At 49.1% G+C, this 18,123-nt stretch overlaps 1 protein-coding gene across 1 annotated transcript; it reads left to right on the forward strand.

Moving 5' to 3' along the window:
- The first annotated feature begins 10,711 nt into the window (after positions 1-10,711).
- RPS7 (ribosomal protein S7) lies at positions 10,712-16,637 on the forward strand. The gene is made up of 7 exons (XM_086699928.1): positions 10,712-10,806; positions 11,032-11,115; positions 11,375-11,446; positions 12,177-12,320; positions 13,017-13,081; positions 15,784-15,934; positions 16,525-16,637. The coding sequence occupies exons 2-7, from the start codon at positions 11,041-11,043 to the stop codon at positions 16,600-16,602; spliced, it is 585 nt and encodes a 194-aa protein (XP_086556054.1). The 5' UTR covers positions 10,712-10,806; positions 11,032-11,040; the 3' UTR covers positions 16,603-16,637.
- The last annotated feature ends 1,486 nt before the right edge of the window (positions 16,638-18,123 follow it).

The raw sequence follows: 18,123 nt of genomic DNA on the forward strand, positions 1-18,123 counted from the left end.
GCTGGCACAAGAACAAACACTCAGATCAACGGAACAGAATAGACAACCCAGAAATGGACCCACAAAAGTATGGCCAACTAATCTTTGACAAAGCAGGAAAGAATATCCAATGGAATAAAGACAGTCTCTTCAGCAAGTGGTGCTGGGAAAACTGGACAGCGACATGCAGAAGAATGAACCTGGACCGCTTTCTTACACCGTACACAAAAATGAACTCAAAATGGATGAAAGACCTCCATGTAAGACCAGAAGCCATCAAAATCCTCCAGGAGAAAGCAGGCAAAAAGCTCTTTGATCTTGGCCACAGCAACTTCTTACTCAACATGTCTCCGGAGGCAAGGGAAACAGAAGCAAAAATGAACTACTGGGACCTTATCAAAATAAAAAGCTTCTGCACAACGAAGGAAACAATCAGCAAAACTACATTGCTACATTCTGCAGCAAAACCTCACATCAGCAGAGAGCCCAATGGGGGACTTGAACTCACCAACTGTGAGATTATGACCTGAGCAGAAGTCAGTGGCTTAATTTACTGAGCCACCCAGCCACCTCTAACTGAAAATATTTTTACTGACTGGAGAAGGATGTTTACAAAGTAAACGCTGGGCATCACACAGGCTTGGGATATCCTTGCCCCCCCCCCCAACTTGCCCCTTCCACGTGCACACCCGCAGGTTTCTAGTAGTTGGGGGTGGTTTTCCAAATCTGCCTCTTCAGCCGGAATAGCTGTAGAAAATGCCCCCATGTAGCCTAAGGAACATGATTATGGAGCTAAGGACATGTTAACTGCAACCTTCCAGAGACAGTGTACTTTTTTTGTTATTTACCTAAAGGTGACCTCTTAGCAAAGTGTAATACCTGAGGATTGTCAGGTCAGCAGGGCTCTGTCAATCAACTTTCCCAACCTCAGGAGGACCTCAGCTAACGGGGGTGAGGTTACTGGTGTGCTGGCACCGTGGAGTGGTGTGGACTTCTGTGGGGCATGTGGTATGAGCACACCGCGGGGGTGGGGGGGAGGGCGAGGGTAGCAATGCAGCATGTGTGTGCACCTGTCCTCCCCTGTCCCTGACCTGGGCGGTTCACACACACTGATTGCAAATTTCAGCTCTACAGTTTGCCAGCTGTATAAACTTGGTGAGTTGCTGAAAGTCTCTGTTCTCTCCTCTGAAACACGGAGATAATGACGCTGTGCGCGGTGGCTGTGAACACAGTGTGCAGCCTCTGACCTGGTGCGATACACCAAGCGCGTTCCCAATGTCACATTAGTTCTTTTCATCCTGTCCATGTTCCGTGAAGATTAATAGGAACACTGGTGCTGCTTTTGATGAAATATATTGAAGATGAGCAAATTATCAGCTTATGATAAAAATCAAGTGTATTTCTGTATTTTAGATATTAATATTTGAGCAGTTACCTTTCATCCCCCTGATAGGTCACGGATGTCTACAGATGATATATTGTTACATAGGAAGAGTGACTTTGAAACTTTCCAGAAGCAGCCAGTGACCTTGCTTCCTTGTATGCATTTGATTTTCACGTTCATCACTGGTTTGCACCTTCATTCATTCCCATGCTCCCCCCTGGCCGACAGGAAATGATAAAAACCCTGGCTGCCGTAAGGGGAGGAGATAGACAAAACCTTTTGCTAAATTCAATCCATTAATTTTTGCTCAGCCAGACAGGTCCATAAATTCATTTCACGTGCAAGGACTCCACTGTAACTCTCCTCCTGTCACTTTATTATGAACGCTGGGCGCAGCGGTGTGGAGGGAACAGCCTTGCAGTCTGGGCTCGCTCATCTGCCTGACCTCTAGGCTTTCTGCCTCCAGTGACATCATACATTCCCGCTGCTGGGTCATTTTTAATGGGGCACTTTATGCAACATAGAACTAGTATTTTTTTTTTCTTAAAGGACAACAGAGTTTAGCTGTTTAACGGCATCCCCACCCCTACAGTGCTCTGTCCATGACCAGAACTACCCAGGCAGGGTCTCTTGGTCCCTCCAGGAGGAAAACATCCATACTGTGATTCATTTCCTTCATGCTGCAAGGAATCTTTCTCAGTTCCTGGTTACTATGTCTCTTGTAATTCCTCTCTATATCGGGTCCTTTGTTACTTGAAGTGTGGTCCCTGGGCCAGTCTCATGGGCCCCACCTGCGAACGTTAGAAATATAAGATATTGAGCCCCAGCCCCCAATTTCTGAATCAGAATCCGTATTTTCAAGATGATTTCTTTTTACGTTTATGTTTACTCCATATTCAGAACTTTGTAGAAACACTGATTTTTTTTTTTTTTGAGAGAGAGAGAGAGAGAGTGCACATGTGAGCAGGAGAGGGGCAGAGGGAGGAGAAAGAATCTTAAGCAGGCTCCACATTCAGGGCAGAGCCCAACCTGGAGCTTGATCCCACAACCCTGGGATCATGATCTGAGCTGATAAAGAGATGTTCAATCAAGTGAGCCACCCAGGCACCCCGAAACACCAATTGTTAATTCATGAGATTCACATCTCAAAAGGAGGGGGAAGAAATCCATATATACAACAAAATCGGAGACTTTATCACTTAACATAAATTTAAAGAATATAATTTTGTCTTTCAGTGATAAATGAAGAATGCGTAGTTGGGGAATTCAGGACATGATATGCTTGGTTTCAGGGAAGCGTATGATTTCTTCTTTAAAATTAAATGGCTGAAGGGGTGCCTGGTTGGCTCAGTCAGTTAAGCAACCGACTCTTGGTTTCTGCTCAGGTCAGGATTTCAACATGAGATCAAGCCCCACATCAGGCTCTGTGCTGACAACACAGAGCCTACTTGGGATTCTCTCTCTCTCTCTCTCTCTCTCTCTCTCTCTCTCTCACTGGGCTTCCCCTGCTCTCTCTCAAAAATAAACATTAAAAAATTTTTTGAAATTAAATAGCTGAAGATTTATGTAATTGTGATGTAAAACAGGATTTATATTACAATGTATTGCAATTACATTTTGTTATATATATTGGTGTCTTTTATGAACCAGTTCTAGCAAGATTCAGATAATTTGAAAGTAACATAAACATATGGAAAAATTTTCACTTGAAATTTTGGATATGATTTAAAACTATAATATCTGACAGATTTCCCAGTTATTTAAAAATTTTAATTGTATTTATTTTTATATACTCTGATTATACTTTATAACATCCCTAATTGGTGTTAGGAAGTTTCAACTGGGTGAGCATTAAAGTATAAATACTTTTGTTTATCCCAAGTCTTCAGAGAAATTGAAATTCTACATTTATGACTTCTATAGTAAAAATATGGACACTGGGTGTGCCTGGGTGGCTCAGTTAAGTGTCCAACTCTTGGTTTGGGCTCAGGTCATGATCTCAGTTCCTGAGATCAAGCCCCCAGTTGGGCTGACCACACAGAGTCTGCTTGGGATTCTTCCTCTCCCTCTCTCTTTGCCCCTCCCCCCCAAGATAAATAAACTTAAAAAATATATGGATACTAGTAAATATATAAAATCTGATTTGTACCCCGTTAGGATTTTTAGGTGACTCAAGAATTGTATTCATAAAGGGGCACCTGGGTGGCTCAGTCGGTTAAATGTCCGACTTCAGTTCAGGTCATGATCTGTGTGCGGGTCATGAGTTGGAGCCTGGCATCGGGCTCTGTGCTGATAGCTCAGAGCCTGGAGTCTTTGTCGGATTCTGTGTCTCCCTCCCTGTCTCTGCCCCCCCCCCCCCGTCTCTCTCTCTCTCTCTCAAAAATTAAAAAAAAAATGTATTCATATGTTGTCCTTTGCCAATCATGTGAAATTCTAATGTCGTTGGTCACTCCTAGAGCCCCTCAGGAAAGCGGAAGGTAGGCTGGTACTGGGTGAGAAAAAGCAGGAGCCTGACCTCCAGGAGTCGGTAGGGAGCCCACAGCAAGGTCCCTGGAACTTTCCCACTGAACATGGACAGCAGAGAAGGCCACTTTGTGACCATGACTGGTGAAGACAAGAATAAGACCCCTCCAAAATCTGAACACACACTGAACATAAACATTGTCCAAGCTACAAAGTACCAAAAAACCCTTTCTCTGGACTCAGAGGAGTGACTGTTGCCTCTCTCTGTTGTAGCTATAGCCTTGCTCTAGTCTGCACTCATTGTACATGAGGTTTTTTTTTTTAATATGTATTTTTAACAGAGAGAGAAAGAGCATGAGCGGGGGAGGGGCAGAGAGAGAGGGGGACACAGAATCTGAAGCAGGCTCCAGGCTCCTAGCTTTCAGCACAGAGCCCGACGCAGGGCTCAAACTCACAGACCGCGAGATCGTGACCTGAGCCAAAGTCAGATGCTCAACCGACTGGGCCACTCAGGCGCCCCTGTACATGAGGTTTATTAAATTACCCTGCATCCCATAAGGGCATTTTTATCCCAATGTTTATAGCAGCACGCTCAACAATAGCTAAATTATGGAAAGAGCCTAAATGTCCATCAACTGACAAATGGACAAAGAAATTGTGGTTTATATACACAATGGAATACTACTTGGCAATGAGAAAGAATGAAATATGGCCCTTTGTAGCAACGTGGATGGAACTGGAGAGTGTTATGCTGAGTGAAGTAAGTCATACAGAGAAGGACAGATTCCATGTTTTCACTCATATGTGGATCCTGAGAAACTTAACAGAAGACCATGGGGGAGGGGAAGGAAAAAAAATGGTTAGAGAGGGAGGGAGCCAAAGCATAAGAGACTCCTAAAAACTGAGAACAAACTGAGGGTTGATGGGGGGTGGGAGGGAGGGATGGGGGGGATGGGTATTGAGGAGGGCACCTGTTGGGATGAGCACTGGGTGTTGTATGGAAACCACTTTGACAAGAAACTTCATGATAAAAAAATAAAAAATAAATAAGTTACCTTGCATCCTGACGGCATCTGCCCCGGTACAAACGCCCCGCTCCCTAAGCTTTCTCCCAAATCCCCTAACACAACCCCAATCCTCTAATAAGTCTTTCCTCACATCTTATGAAGTGTCTCACAGCTGCTCAGGATGTGTGTCTCCCTTGCAGCAGAGTGTAATAAGCCACCTTGTTCAATTGTAGGAGTGTTCGCGGTGATCTCTGGCTGTAAGCATTGACATGGACCAACAAAATACCGTCAGGAGAACCCTTCGTGGATTACATACTGCAGACTTTGGTATAACAATATGTTAGGTCAGAAGGGGATATTATAGATCGTAAAATGAAAAGGAACTTATAGCTTAAAAAAAGAAACTTATAAAGCATGAGTGATCAACACAAGAATTAGATATTTAAAACTTTTTTCTGAATATGTGCAATACTTGAGTTCTGGTATTGAAATTTAAAAATAAGGGGAAGTTAACTGTTCAGCTAGCACTTATTTCTATGAATTTTGGTTTTTAATTTATTTTGAGAGTGTGAGAAAGAGTGAACATGAGTGGGGAAGGGGCAGAAAGAGAGAGAATCCCAATCAGGCTCTATGCTGTCGGCACAGAGCCCAACACAGAGCTTGATCTCACGAGCTGTGGAATCGTGACCTAAACTGAAACCGAGTCAGACGTGTAACTGACTGAGCCACCCAGGCGCCCATTTCTATGAATTTGGTACTGCTGCATATCTTTGTGGGTGGATAACTCAGAAGGGAGCTAAGTGAATCCACGTAAAGAGTTTTGGAGACTGGGCCGCCCGGGGGGCTCAGCCGGTTATGCGTCTGACTTCGGCTCAGGTCATGATCTCGTGGTTCATAAGTTCGAGCCCTGTGTCGGGCTCTGTGCTGATGGCTCGGAGCCTGGAGCCTGCTTCGGATTCTGTGTCTCCCCCTCTCTCTGCTCCTCCCCTGCTCATGCTCTCTCTCTCTCTCAAAACTGAATAAAACATTTAAAAAACGTAGAGAATTTTAGGGGCACCTGGATGGCTCAGTCGGTTAAGCGACCGACTTCAGCTCAGGTCATGATCTCGCCATTTCTGAGTTTGAGCTCTGTGTCGGGCTCTGTGCTGACAGCTCAGAGCCTGAAGCTGGTTTAGATTCTGTGCCTCCCTCTCTCTTTCTCTGCCCCTTCCCCACTCATGCTCTCTCAAAAATAAATAAACATTAAAAAAAAGCCAACTTAGACAATTTTGGAGAGTGAGTTGAAGTTCTTTCCATTGTCTCGATGTAGAAGTAGACCATCTCTCTCCTAGTAGCTGAGAGCCACCTTGTTTTGTGTATTCAGAACTAGCAGCTGTTAGGATGTCAAAACCCGCAAAGTGAAAATAAGCTCAAACAGCGGACCCAAACTTTCACTGGAGAAACTTCCAAAGATGCCAGAGTGGGACATGAGTCAACTGTGGAATGTAGCAAACTAACTGCAAATCCTACTAGAGAAATTGTGAATTTTCGTGATTGTAGGTTTTATATCCATATTGAACTGTTCTTTTGAATTTGTTTTCCCATATTGCCAAATAAAGCAAGTAAGTGATCGTATTTATGTGCTGAGGGATCAAGATGCTTATTATAAGAGAAAAGGAGATCTAACTATAGAATCAAGGGTTTCAGAAGGAATGCTGTCCTATTAGAACTGGGCTGGAAATAGCACTATGAACTTGTATCTGTACATGAAAAAGTGATTTACGATGGGCATCTTTTCTACTTCTGTCCACTGACATGGTTTAAGAGTGTCACTAAATCTCACGTTTGGTTGCCCATCTAAAAAGGCTAATACTCAAGACATGGGTGTTGATTGAAAGGAATGTGAGCTTTACACAGGAAGCCAACCGCCTGGGAAGAAGGTGGCCTCTGGTCCAAAAGCCAACTCTGTGGTTTCTGCCTAGCTAAGAGGGTTTTAAAGGGACAGGGGTCTCCGATGACCGAGTGGGGGCAATGGCCACATTTCCTGCCCCTGTGATTCAGTGGTGCCTTCCATTAGCTTTCAGTGCTTGAGGGCTGTGAGAGGTCCAATACCTGTTCTGTGACATGTGGGGGCTTCCTGTTCGTCTCCTCAAAAGGACTAAAATTTACAGACACACAAGGAGGATTAGTAAATCATATGACCTTAAGAACACCTATTAAAGATCATGCTAGTTATGAAGATCAAGGTGGCCTCAGGAAGCCCCCCATGATGCACCCTTGTGTCAAGATTCTGGTTTCCAATACCATTCTTCCAGTAAAAGGAACCAAGCTTTCTGGAGAAAAGGTTAACCCCATGTCTGAGACAGAACAGTACGAAATGAGCCTGGGATAGCTCCGTGTGCCAAAAAGCACAGTGCTCAAAGTTTAATAGAGATGATGGGACACAGAAATTCATCTAAAAAGGGGTTAATGGGGGCGCCTGGGTGGCGCAGTCGGTTGGGAGTCCGACTTCAGCCAGGTCACGATCTCGCAGTCTGGGAGTTCGAGCCCCGCGTCGGGCTCTGGGCTGATGGCTCAGAGCCTGGAGCCTGCTTCCGATTCTGTGTCTCCCTCTCTCTCTGCCCCTCCCCCGTTCATGCTCTGTCTCTCTCTGTCCCAAAAATAAATAAACGTTGGAAAAAAAAAAATTAAAAAAAATAAATAAATAAAAAGGGGTTAATGTTTTTTATCATTTTTTAAATGTTTACTTATTTGAAAGACACACACACACACACACACACACACACACACACACACACACACACACACGGCAAGTGGGGGAGGGGCAGAGAGAGAGGAAGAGAGAGAATCCCAAGCAGGCTCCGCACTGTCAGTGCAGAGCCTGACTAGGGGCTTGATCCCATGAACCGTGAGCTCATGACCTGAGGCAAAATCAAGGACCAACTGAGCCACCCAGGCGCCCCCATAAGAGGGGCTAATGCTTCAAGTCGTGTACAGTTTTGCTGGCCAAAACTGAGTGAGACAACTTGAACATCAAAGCAGAATACTGGCAGAGGTTGGCTGATGAGCAGTCATGAGCCCATAATGATGCACACAAAAGTGGTTGACAAAATGAAAGAGAACAGGAGAGATTACATTTCTGTTATTTGTTAATCAGTCCTGTTGATGTTACTGACTCATTTCCAGTTAAAGAAACCAGTAAACGCACAAATACCAGTTAGTTCCCCAACATAAATATTAGTAAAGTGACCTCTAAGTTTTGAACGTGAGCCTAAAAACACCTATTAAATGTACACATGCAACACTCTATCAGGTTCCAAGGTTTAAAAATTCAGCATATTCCATCAGGGTTATAATAATGTGTTGACTTGAAGGTTCCCTGTGAAACCTACTTAAAAATATACCTACGAAAAAACTAGGAATATTAAAAGGATAATAAGAGAATACTATGAACCACTCTACCCACAAAAATTCAACAATTTGGTTTTTTAGAGTTTATTTATTTTGAGAGCAAGCAAACGAATGGGGCAGGGGCAGGGGCAGAGAGAGAGGGAGAATCCCAAGCAGGCTCTGCACTGTCAGCACAGAGCCCAGCAAGGGGCTCAGTCTCATGAACTGTGAGGTCATGACCTGAGCCAAAACCAAGAGTCAGAAGCCTAACCGACTGAGCCACTCAGGCGCCTCCATGAATTTAACTATTTACATGAAATGGACAGATTCCTCTAAAAGCACAAACTACCAAATCCAGTCCCATATGAAATAGATAATTTGAATACCTTTGTAACCACTAAATTCAATTTGTAATATTAAATACTCTGAAAGAAAGAAAGAAAGAAAGAAAGAAAGAAAGAAAGAAAGAAAGAAAGAAAGAAATCTCCAGGCCCTGATGATTTCACGACAGAATTCAACCAAGTGCTTGAAGAATTAACACTGATTCTTCACAGTCTTTTCTGGGAAACAGAAGATGAGGGAATACTTACCCCTTACTTCTCATTTTATGATGCTAGGATTAATTTAATACAAAACCAGACCATAACAGTACAAAAAAGAAAACTAGGGATCAATGGTCCTTGTGAACATAGACACACAAAAAGCCCTCAATAAAATACTAGTAAGTGGAACCCAGCAATATTAAAAAGAATGATAGTCCACGAACAAGTGGGGTTTTATAACAGAAATTCAAGGCAGCTTCAGTGTTTGGAAGTCAGTGAATGTAATCCACCATATTAACAGGCTAAGAAGAAAAACTCAAAAGATGCTATTAGTTGTTGCATGAAAAGAATGGGACACAATCTCACTCAAGATAAAAACTCGAAGGAAAACAGGGATAAAGGGGTTCTTCCTCAACCTGATAAAGAACATCCACAAAAAAGAAACCCTAATGCTAAATTATGCTTCTGATGAGACAATGCTTTCCCCCAGATAGGGAACAAGACAAGCATGGCCTCTCGCACCACTAATACTCAACAGAGCAGGGGAAACCAGGAAGAACTTCACCGAATACACCTCCTGTGCGACTCTGGTAGGGCCGCAGAGATGAGAACCAGGCTGGAAAGGCATGCAGAGTTAAGGAAATGGAAATAGTGCATCCAGTGTTTGGAATGACTGCCCCGATAAGATTAGAGGTGCAGCTCAACTTTTCTTTCTTGAACAGGTGGACTCTTAACTTTTCAAGGAGATAGTGGCCTCTTTTTAAAAAGCATTATTAGAAAAACGTACCTAGCGCTAAAACTCTAAGATGAACACAATTTTTAGCTTAGTAAAGGTGGTGGGAAATCTTAGAGATCACCTGGTGTACAGGTGTCAGCAGTTTTCACAGTGCTTGGCCCATTAAATATGACGGTCAAGGAAACTGGACCTCTAGAGATTAAATTATGTGACCGCGGCCAGACAATTTAGCACAAGTTGTTCCCTGTCTGGAATGTTCTTCCTGGCGAACAGCTCCTACTTCTTCCACATCTTTTTTCAAACACTTCCCTGACTTCTTAGAGCATGAATCTTTCTTCTCCCCTTGACTCGTTTTACTGTTTGTTACTATCATCTGTCATTACATACTTGGTCTTGCCACTTTATGTTCCGTCTTCCTCACCAAAAGGTAATCTTCCCGAGGGCAAGGATTCAGCGGGTTCTACTAAATCGCTAGCACCTAGTGAAGCATTAGCACAGAGTATAGACATCATAGAGTATTTCTGCATCATGTTTTTCGTTCCTCTCTAGGGCGGGAGGGAAGTGACAGCATGGCACAACGGGAGGCACTTTTCTAATAAATACTTCTTGGTCGAACCCAGTAGTGATGTGTCATCCTCCAATGTTTCCTCATACGCGATCTCTGCCGGCTTTGAGGTCAGGGCCGGCTGACCCCGGCTGTCCAGCTCCGGCCTGGCTCTGCCCATGGTCCCCCACCCGCACCCCGAGCCCTCTGCCCCGCTCGCGTCGGCGCCCTGGGCCCCAGGCTCCCCCCCCGCCCCCGGCTCGCTGCGCTCCGGCCCGCACGAGAGGTGTCCGCGGACGTCCCCAAGTGTCCGCCGCACCAAGCAGTGGGGACGAGGTTAAATTGTTTAGGGCCGGAAAACCACGTTTACTCGTAAAGCACTTCGTTTCCAAAGAGCTCTAACGAACGTCATCTCATCGGGTTCTCTCCGGGCTGAACTGGCATCCAAGCCTCTGATTCCTTTTCATGGCTTCGGTGGGGAAGTGAGTTTCTTCGGGTTAAATGAGACTTTTTTGAACATCCGCTCTTCGGGGTGGGGTTGCTTTTCTCGGCCCCCGTCTCCCGCCCAGACCCCGCCTGGTAGGACACGGCGCCTCCGGAGGAGCGTTCCCAACGCGCCCGACCCCACGAGCCTCTTCCTGGGACTCTCTCGGCTTCGACCTTTTCTCGGTGGTTCTTCCGGTTTCTCTCGCGCACTGTTCCCGCCTCTTCCCTTGCGCCGCCGGGATTTGAGGCGCTCTCGCGAGACTTAGGCCTCTTCCTAGACCGGCGCTCTTACCGAGGTATGTTGGCGGCCTTCTCTCCGGCGGACTTTTCCGCCGACTCTGAGGACTACACGTGTCGGAGTCCTCCCTGCATCGGCGGGCCCGGCTCACCCGGCGGGGATACGGCCGATTACCCGGGCTGTGCCCCCCGATGGCTTCTGCGGGGTGGAGCGGGGCCGGGACCGGCGGGGGTCTGTGGCTTGGGGCCGCGGACACCTGAGCTAGGGCGCCCTGTACTTGCAGGAGAAGGCCATGTTCAGTTCGAGCGCGAAGATCGTGAAGCCCAATGGCGAGAAGCCGGACGAGTTCGAGTCTGGCATCTCCCAGGTGAGGGGAGGGCAGGGCCGGAGCCCCGGCGCGTGTGCCCCCCGCCCCCACGCGCGCGTTCCCCTCCCCAACAAGTGTCCGTCATCCTCCGGCAGCAAGTGCCGCCCGCGCCCCGGCACCAGCACCCCCCCCCCCCCCCCCACGGCGCGTGTCACCGCGGGTGGAGGTGGGGACGCGTCCGGGAGGAGGCCCCGAGTGTCTGCACGTGGGCGGAGCGGGCGCCCCGCTGAGGGTCGGCTCCGGCTGCTTCTCTCTCCAGGCCCTCCTGGAGCTGGAGATGAACTCCGACCTCAAAGCCCAGCTGAGAGAGCTGAACATCACGGCGGCCAAGGTAAAGGGGGGTTTATGCCGGGGGTGGGGGTGGTCGTAGGCGGACCGTCCGCGGGGCGCGGTGGCGGGATCTGCCGCCTGGCCCCTTCCCGCGCGCCCCGTGCAGGTGCGGCCGTGCGGGTGGGGGGTCTGCCCCAGGTCGTCTTCAAGGTGGCACAGTGTGCGGGGAGGCGCACTGTGGGTCAGAGACCTGGCCGAGCCGGCCGTCCCCGCTCCCTGGTCCTGGAAGCAGCATCTCGCAGAGAAAGTCTGAGGCTTGGCCTTCTTAACGTGGGCATGTTGGCAGCGAGAACAACGCGCTTCCTTCCCGCTTGTTCCTGGGGCTTCTCTGCTGCAGCGTTTACGGGTCTACTTTCCAGGCTGCCGGTCTGGACTCTGTGTCTGGGGAAATTCACTTTTTCAAATTCCCGTCTTTAGTTTAGGAGCTGCAGTGCGTGTGGACGGGGTTGGAGGTTGCGCACGGGACAAGCAGCCTCAGTTCCGGCTGCGCACGTTTACCTCCTGGAGCACAGCGTTGCCCACGCATCCTTGCGTGGGGTTTGTGAGGGAGGGGAGACTGAGGGCTGGCCCTGGCGGTGGGAAAGCGCGGGAGGAGGATTTCTTTAAAATTTTGGTGTGCTAGAATATTTGACCACGTTCAAGCCGAGTGTTCGCGCTCAGCGATGGGCTCGGATGGGAAAGATGGGCGTGTGAACTTAAGGTCACGCTGGTGTTCTGTGTTCTTCCTTCAGGAGATCGAAGTTGGCGGTGGTCGGAAAGCTATCATCATCTTTGTTCCCGTTCCTCAACTGAAGTCTTTCCAGAAAATCCAAGTCCGGCTCGTGCGTGAGCTGGAGAAAAAGTTCAGTGGGAAGCACGTGGTCTTTATTGCTCAGGTGTGTGTTGTCCTGGGGAATGTTTTGTTTTGGGCATTTTGTTAAAATCACTTGTGTTTCACTTTGTGTTTGCGGTAGGTTAAACAGATAAGTACGTTTCCGCTGTTAACGTGAAAACGGCTCTCCACGTTTACAACGGCGTGAATGTAGTGCATTTACGAGGGAATTATGGACGTGTGGTGGGTCTGAGCCATGGTTTGTCTGCAGGACAGAATTGAAGCGGGAGGCTGTACACTTTGGGAGGAAAGCAGATGGTGAGGAATAGTTCCTGGAAAGGGGCCCGTAGTCAAGAAAGGTGGCTGTGTTTTTTTTTTTTAAGTTCAGATCTGGCCTTGGTGCAAACAGATGTGTGGGGGTGAAATGCCAGAGTGACAAATTTAACTAGCGCTGTGGCTCCTCAGGCGTGTTCCTACCGACGGTAGGTGGCGGGCCTGGCATTGTGGCAGGTGTGCAGTATTTTGGGGCTCAAATCAGGAGCGAGGATCTTTTTTTTCTGGCGCTGTGTGAATATATTCTCTGGATTCTGAATGAATTAATGAGAAATCGGGGAATTCTCAGTAGCTTGTTTGGTCTGGGTGGTTTGACTTTTGCAAACTTTGAATTTATTGTTATCGCCCTTTGCCTTTTGAAGCACTTTGACAGTTGCCAGCTTTCTGCTAACCTGAGGTTTTTCTTTTTCCATGGTAATCTTCACAGAGGAGAATTCTGCCTAAGCCAACTCGAAAAAGCCGTACAAAAAACAAGCAAAAGCGTCCCAGAAGGTGAGTATTTTATCAACATCGAAACAGTGTGCTGTAAACCCCTTACGAACAACTCCTTATCTGCTCGGTTGTTTGTACTAAGAGTTTCGGTAGGTTGCTTTTTCATTTTAGTTTTTATTTTATTTTATTGATTTAAAATTTTTTTAGACATTTATTTACTATCGAGAGAGAGAGAGACAGCGTGAGCAGGGGAGGGGGCAGAGAGAGAGAGAGACTGACACAGAATCCGTCGCAGGCTCCAGGCTCCGAGCTGTCGGCACAGAGCCTGACGCAGGGCTCTAACTCACAAACTGCGAGATCATGACCTGAGCCGAAGTCGGTTGCCTAACCGACTGAGCCACCCAGGCGCCCCATGTATAAGTGTTTTAAAATGAATTCTAGAGGAAGAATTACATGTTCACATAGGTAGAATGAATAGGTTGTTGCTTTCAGAGAAGAGGGTTTTCTCCAATTCTTTGGGTAAAGGACAGGAACAGTGAGGGGATCCTCAGTGTAGAGCTGTGGGATCAAGCACACTGGATGTAGCGGAGGGGGGCTGAGATGGGTCTTTAATTTTTACTTTTGCAGTGAATTAAGGCTAAGAAATTAGGCATGTTTTTCTGTTGCTGACATCAAATTAAAAGTGTTGCTGCGGTTATAGATGCTCACGAATGGTGTTCTTTAAACTTGATTGGCTTAGGGTTTTCTGGCCTAAACTCAGATTGAGAGCTGTTGGCTCCTTGATCTGGGCCTTTTGGTGTGTTGTTGAAGTCTCGTTTCACAGAGTTGGATTATTGAAGCCCTGCAGGCCCTGCCCTGGGGACCATTTGGGAAACTCCTCTGGTACCCATCTAACCTCTAGGTGAAGTTGGTACTGTGCCTCGTATCATTATTTCTAAAGGAATAAGGAGAACGGACTCTTTTCAGCCACACCAGTAATGCTGGGCTGTTTTTAACTTCATCTTGTTTGTAAAACCACTTGAACAAGGGATGGGACTCGAGTCTTACAGGCAGATACTTGCTCCTGTGGGAGAGGAGTGGGGGAGGGAAGGGCTGGGGCCACACTTTCTGGAACTTGCATCTTGGGCTTCAGTACTTTGAGCCTGATCCTGGGCAGTTGGAGTAACATAAGGATTCAGGGAATTTTTGGTGTTCCGGGTAGTTTGTGACCCCGAGATCAGACACGCGGGGTGGTGGAGAGCCCGTGGGCCGTGAGAGCCCGCGTCGGTACTGGTAGTGTGAGAACGAAGCCTTCGCTCTGAGGGCAGTTGCAGGACTGACCCCCACCCACAGCTCTGGCCGTCCCCCCTCCCAGACGTGTGTTTCCACCTCGGCTCTGGGGACGACGACTTCACCACGTCCCTGGTGACCTGCCCCCCACACGTGGGGCCTTCTGTGCTCCTGCGCTAAGCCCTAGGCGGCCGGCCGCGGCCCTTCACCGCTTCCCAGCCTGACCTCCTGCCTCCACGGTTCTTCTCCTTCAGTACTCGGCTTTCTCCCGTACATGTGAGGTCCTGAGACTCACTTCTTTTTGTTTTTGTTATTGTTTCTAATCTATAGCAGGGTTTCCATTACTGCTTTGAGCCGGTTCCGTTCCTGGGGCTCGGGATGGTCAAGGTTGCATCCCCGTCCCTCCCCGTTGTAATAGACCATGTTGGAGTCAGAAGATGCGCGGCCGCTGTGATTCCATTCTGACTTACGCTTTAAAGGGGGAGGGTAGACACATGTCCGTATTTGTGTTCTTCCTCGTACTGTGGGAAAAAGCTTAACTGGGGCGGCGTCCTTGTCATTTGCTTTCTGAGAGGTGATGCAGGATTTGGGAAGTGGCTTTCCCTTGAGCCTGCCGTCCGTGGCCGTGGAACAGGAAGCCCTTGGGAGGCATCCGGGAGCCCCTAGAAGGTGTGACGTGTGCGTAGGAACTGACAGCTCTGAAGCACAGATGAGGGGAATGTGGTCTCGGACATGCTGGGGGCGAGGGGACCTGATGGGCTCCGTTGACACAGGTGCCTCTAAACCTGAGGGCCGCCCCTTCTTCTCTCATCCCAGCATCCCGTTAGCGCTCGGGGTTCGGAATCAGTTGAACCTCCTCGTCAAGCGGCCACGTGGGTCGTGGACTTGACGCGGTGTCAGGGACGCGAGTGGGACGATCGCGGAGGCGTGCGTGGCCGGATGAGAGTGGGGGCGCGGGAGCTGGGGACCGAGGTGCCCCATCCCGTCCCAGGGAACCAGGAGGAGCTTCGGAGGTCATGGCGAGCTCTTGAAGGATCTTGTGTTAGGAAGTTACGTGGTCACAGGAATTTGTAGATAATTTGACAACTTTGGAGAAGGATGGCTTTGCAGAAGAGCGAGTGGTTAAGAGGCTACGGAGGTGTTCGGTCGAAACCATGCCCGGAAATACACCTACAGCTGTGTGTAAAAGCGAAAGTCCTCCCTGCCTTCCCGCTCCCTGGAGATCATCACCGGGAGCGGCGTGTGTGGTTTATAAGGCGTCACGTTGAACTCCCCCTAAGCTTTGAAGGAAAGCCGTAGGTGTTCGTCACCCTGTCTGGTTTGGCACCGGCCCTGGCGACGGATTAGATGTAAGTCGTCCGTTGGAAGCCCAGTGGTAGCTTGGTTTAGGGGCCTGGGATTTGCCTTTCACGTTGTTGACTTGGAAGGGGCTCACAGGAGGGCAGGCCTTCGTAGATTCCAGGTTTCTCACTTCCGTCGTTCTGCTCTTTCAGCCGCACATTGACTGCCGTGCACGACGCGATCCTGGAGGACTTGGTTTTCCCGAGCGAGATTGTGGGCAAGAGAATCCGTGTGAAACTGGACGGCAGCCGGCTCATAAAGGTTCATTTGGATAAAGCACAGCAGAACAACGTGGAACACAAGGTAATGGGGTGACCGCGTTGCGGGAGGGTCCGGACACAGGGAGGGCAAAGGGCATGGCCTGTGTCCGGTGTCACCAGAGCCAGTGAGCGTAAACCCAGGGCCAGCTTTGCTCCATCGGAACCTCTGTGCGCTTCCCTTTGGATTCCGTGTCGGGTTTTACAGTGGGGGATGTTTTGAAAGTCAAAACTCTCTACCTTTTAAGTTACTAGGAAAATTGGAAGTAAGGTAATTCCCCTCAGCAAGGCTGTGGATCCTTCTGGGGGTGAGATGTGGTGGTGTCAGAATCTGGGAGAACTGTCCCTTCCCTTCATTCCCGGGAAAGCGTGACTGAGGTGGACGGTCCCCGGGCTCCCTCACGGGCTCAGAGCACCTCAGTCGGGCACAGACCGTAGAGCCGTGTCCCTCAGCACCAGAGATGAGCTCGTCCCCAGCGTTGGCAGGCAGGCACGCCCCGTGTACGCCTTGTGCCCTGTGCGCCCGGCTGCTGAGGGGGGGGAAGCCATGCAGGGCCCAGTTTCACATAATCGTTAGGCTTTCAGATGAATGTGCATATTTAAGAGTTTTGTGACGAATTCTTTGTTTGCTCGTAGGTGGAAACCTTCTCGGGCGTCTATAAGAAGCTCACGGGCAAGGATGTTAACTTTGAGTTCCCGGAGTTTCAGTTGTAGACAAAATGATTAAATAAAACATTCACAGTATTCTGCTCTGGGCGTGGTTCTCAGAATTTCGGAGATGTGGATGCGTTACCGGTAGCTTCCTGCACAGGCTGGAAGATGCTGAACAGAGAGAGTGTCTGTGGGCTGTTCGGGGAAACGGGATGCAAGCGAGGGGTGTACCTGGAGTCAGTGATGTCGGAGGGGGCGGGACCACGTGAAATCGCCCCAAATGGCCAAGTATTGGCGCTTTGACAAGTTCATCCCAAAGATCCACGGGAACTGGAGCGCGGGTAGTCGGGGTGACGGTACATCCTAGTCCCGCCGAGGTGCTCTACTCGGGTACCGTGTCTCCTGGAAAGTCCACCTCCAAGTTGAACTTCAGGGGCCCCCCGGCGGGGGTGGGGTGGGCTCAGTCAGTGAAGTGTCTGACTCTTGATTTTGGTTCGGGTGGTGATCTCACGGTTGTGGGATCAAGCCCCACATTGGGCTCTGCACTGACAGTGTGGAGTCTGCTTGGGGTTTATTTTCTCTCCCTCTCTCTCTCTCTCTCTCTCTCTCTCTCTCAAAAATAAACATTTAAAGAAAACCACATATACAAGTTTACCATTTCATCCTTTGTGAGGGTACAGTTCAGTGGTCTCAGGTGCATACACTGCTGTGAACGTGGGATCCTGTGAGAACTGAGACTGCCCGTTAAGCAGCCCCCTGCTCCCCTTCCTGCGGAATCCATTGTCGCGCACAGATTCGCTGTCCGTCTTCCGCGCGACGGTCCGGTGTCCCTATGATGAGAAGTTTTGGGGGGGGCAAAGCAGCAGGGGCCCCAGCTGTGCCAGCTCTCTCAGGTGGCTGGGGGAGGGGTAGGTGTCGAGTTCTGGGACGCACGATTGCTAAGCCTCAAAACTGCCTCTCAGAGCCGCCCCTCTTCACTGGGGGGAAGAAACATCCTTGGAGGCAGCCCCAAGTGGCCTTTTGCACCAAATTAGCCCTGCAAGGAGATTCGAACCCAGCTACACCGGGAGGCGAGCTGGTGGTAGTTCCCCATTTTGCAAGATGAGGGTCGGGCCCGTGAGGGTCGAGGCCATCCCAGACGGGCTGTTTGGGCTGTTTTAGGGAGGGCTTGGGGTGCAGACGCCCTTGTGTTAGCCTTGGTGCTGTCCCAGCTCGGCGGCTCAAGCTTTGCTCGGTGGCTGGGTGAGGAAGGCCTCCCCGAGGGGCGGCAGTCGCCCAGAACTCGGCTCTTCTCGGGAGGACCCCATTTGCCGTTTCCTCTACCGTCCCCACCGTGGTAAGCTCAGTGGCTCCCAGTTTGGGGTAAAGTTTGGTTTTCTCAGGCCCCGGATGATGTGCCGCAAGCCCGCCTCGCCCTTCCCTCGCCCTTCCCTGGTGCGAAGCCATCTTGGTTTCCCGGGCTCTGCGTTTTTTTGTGCTGCTCTAGGGCCCCTGCCTAATTGTCTTCGACAGCGTTTAGCATATACTTTGGTCTTCAGAAAATACCAGCTGAAGGGCACCTGGGTGGCTCAGTCGGTTAAGTGC

This window comes from Puma concolor, chromosome A3 (assembly GCF_028749965.1).
Source record: "Puma concolor isolate L17-30 chromosome A3, mPumCon1.1.hap2, whole genome shotgun sequence".
In the NCBI taxonomy this organism is placed as follows: Eukaryota; Metazoa; Chordata; class Mammalia; order Carnivora; family Felidae; genus Puma; species Puma concolor.

Coding starts and splice junctions, on each gene's coding strand:
- RPS7 (XM_086699928.1), top strand. CDS start 11,041: ATGTTCAGTTCGAGCGCGAAGATCGTGAAGCCCAATGGCGAGAAGCCG. Junction 12,321..13,016: donor ACGTGGTCTTTATTGCTCAG/GTGTGTGTTGTC, acceptor TAATCTTCACAG/AGGAGAATTCTGCCTAAGCC. Junction 15,935..16,524: donor AGAACAACGTGGAACACAAG/GTAATGGGGTGA, acceptor GTTTGCTCGTAG/GTGGAAACCTTCTCGGGCGT.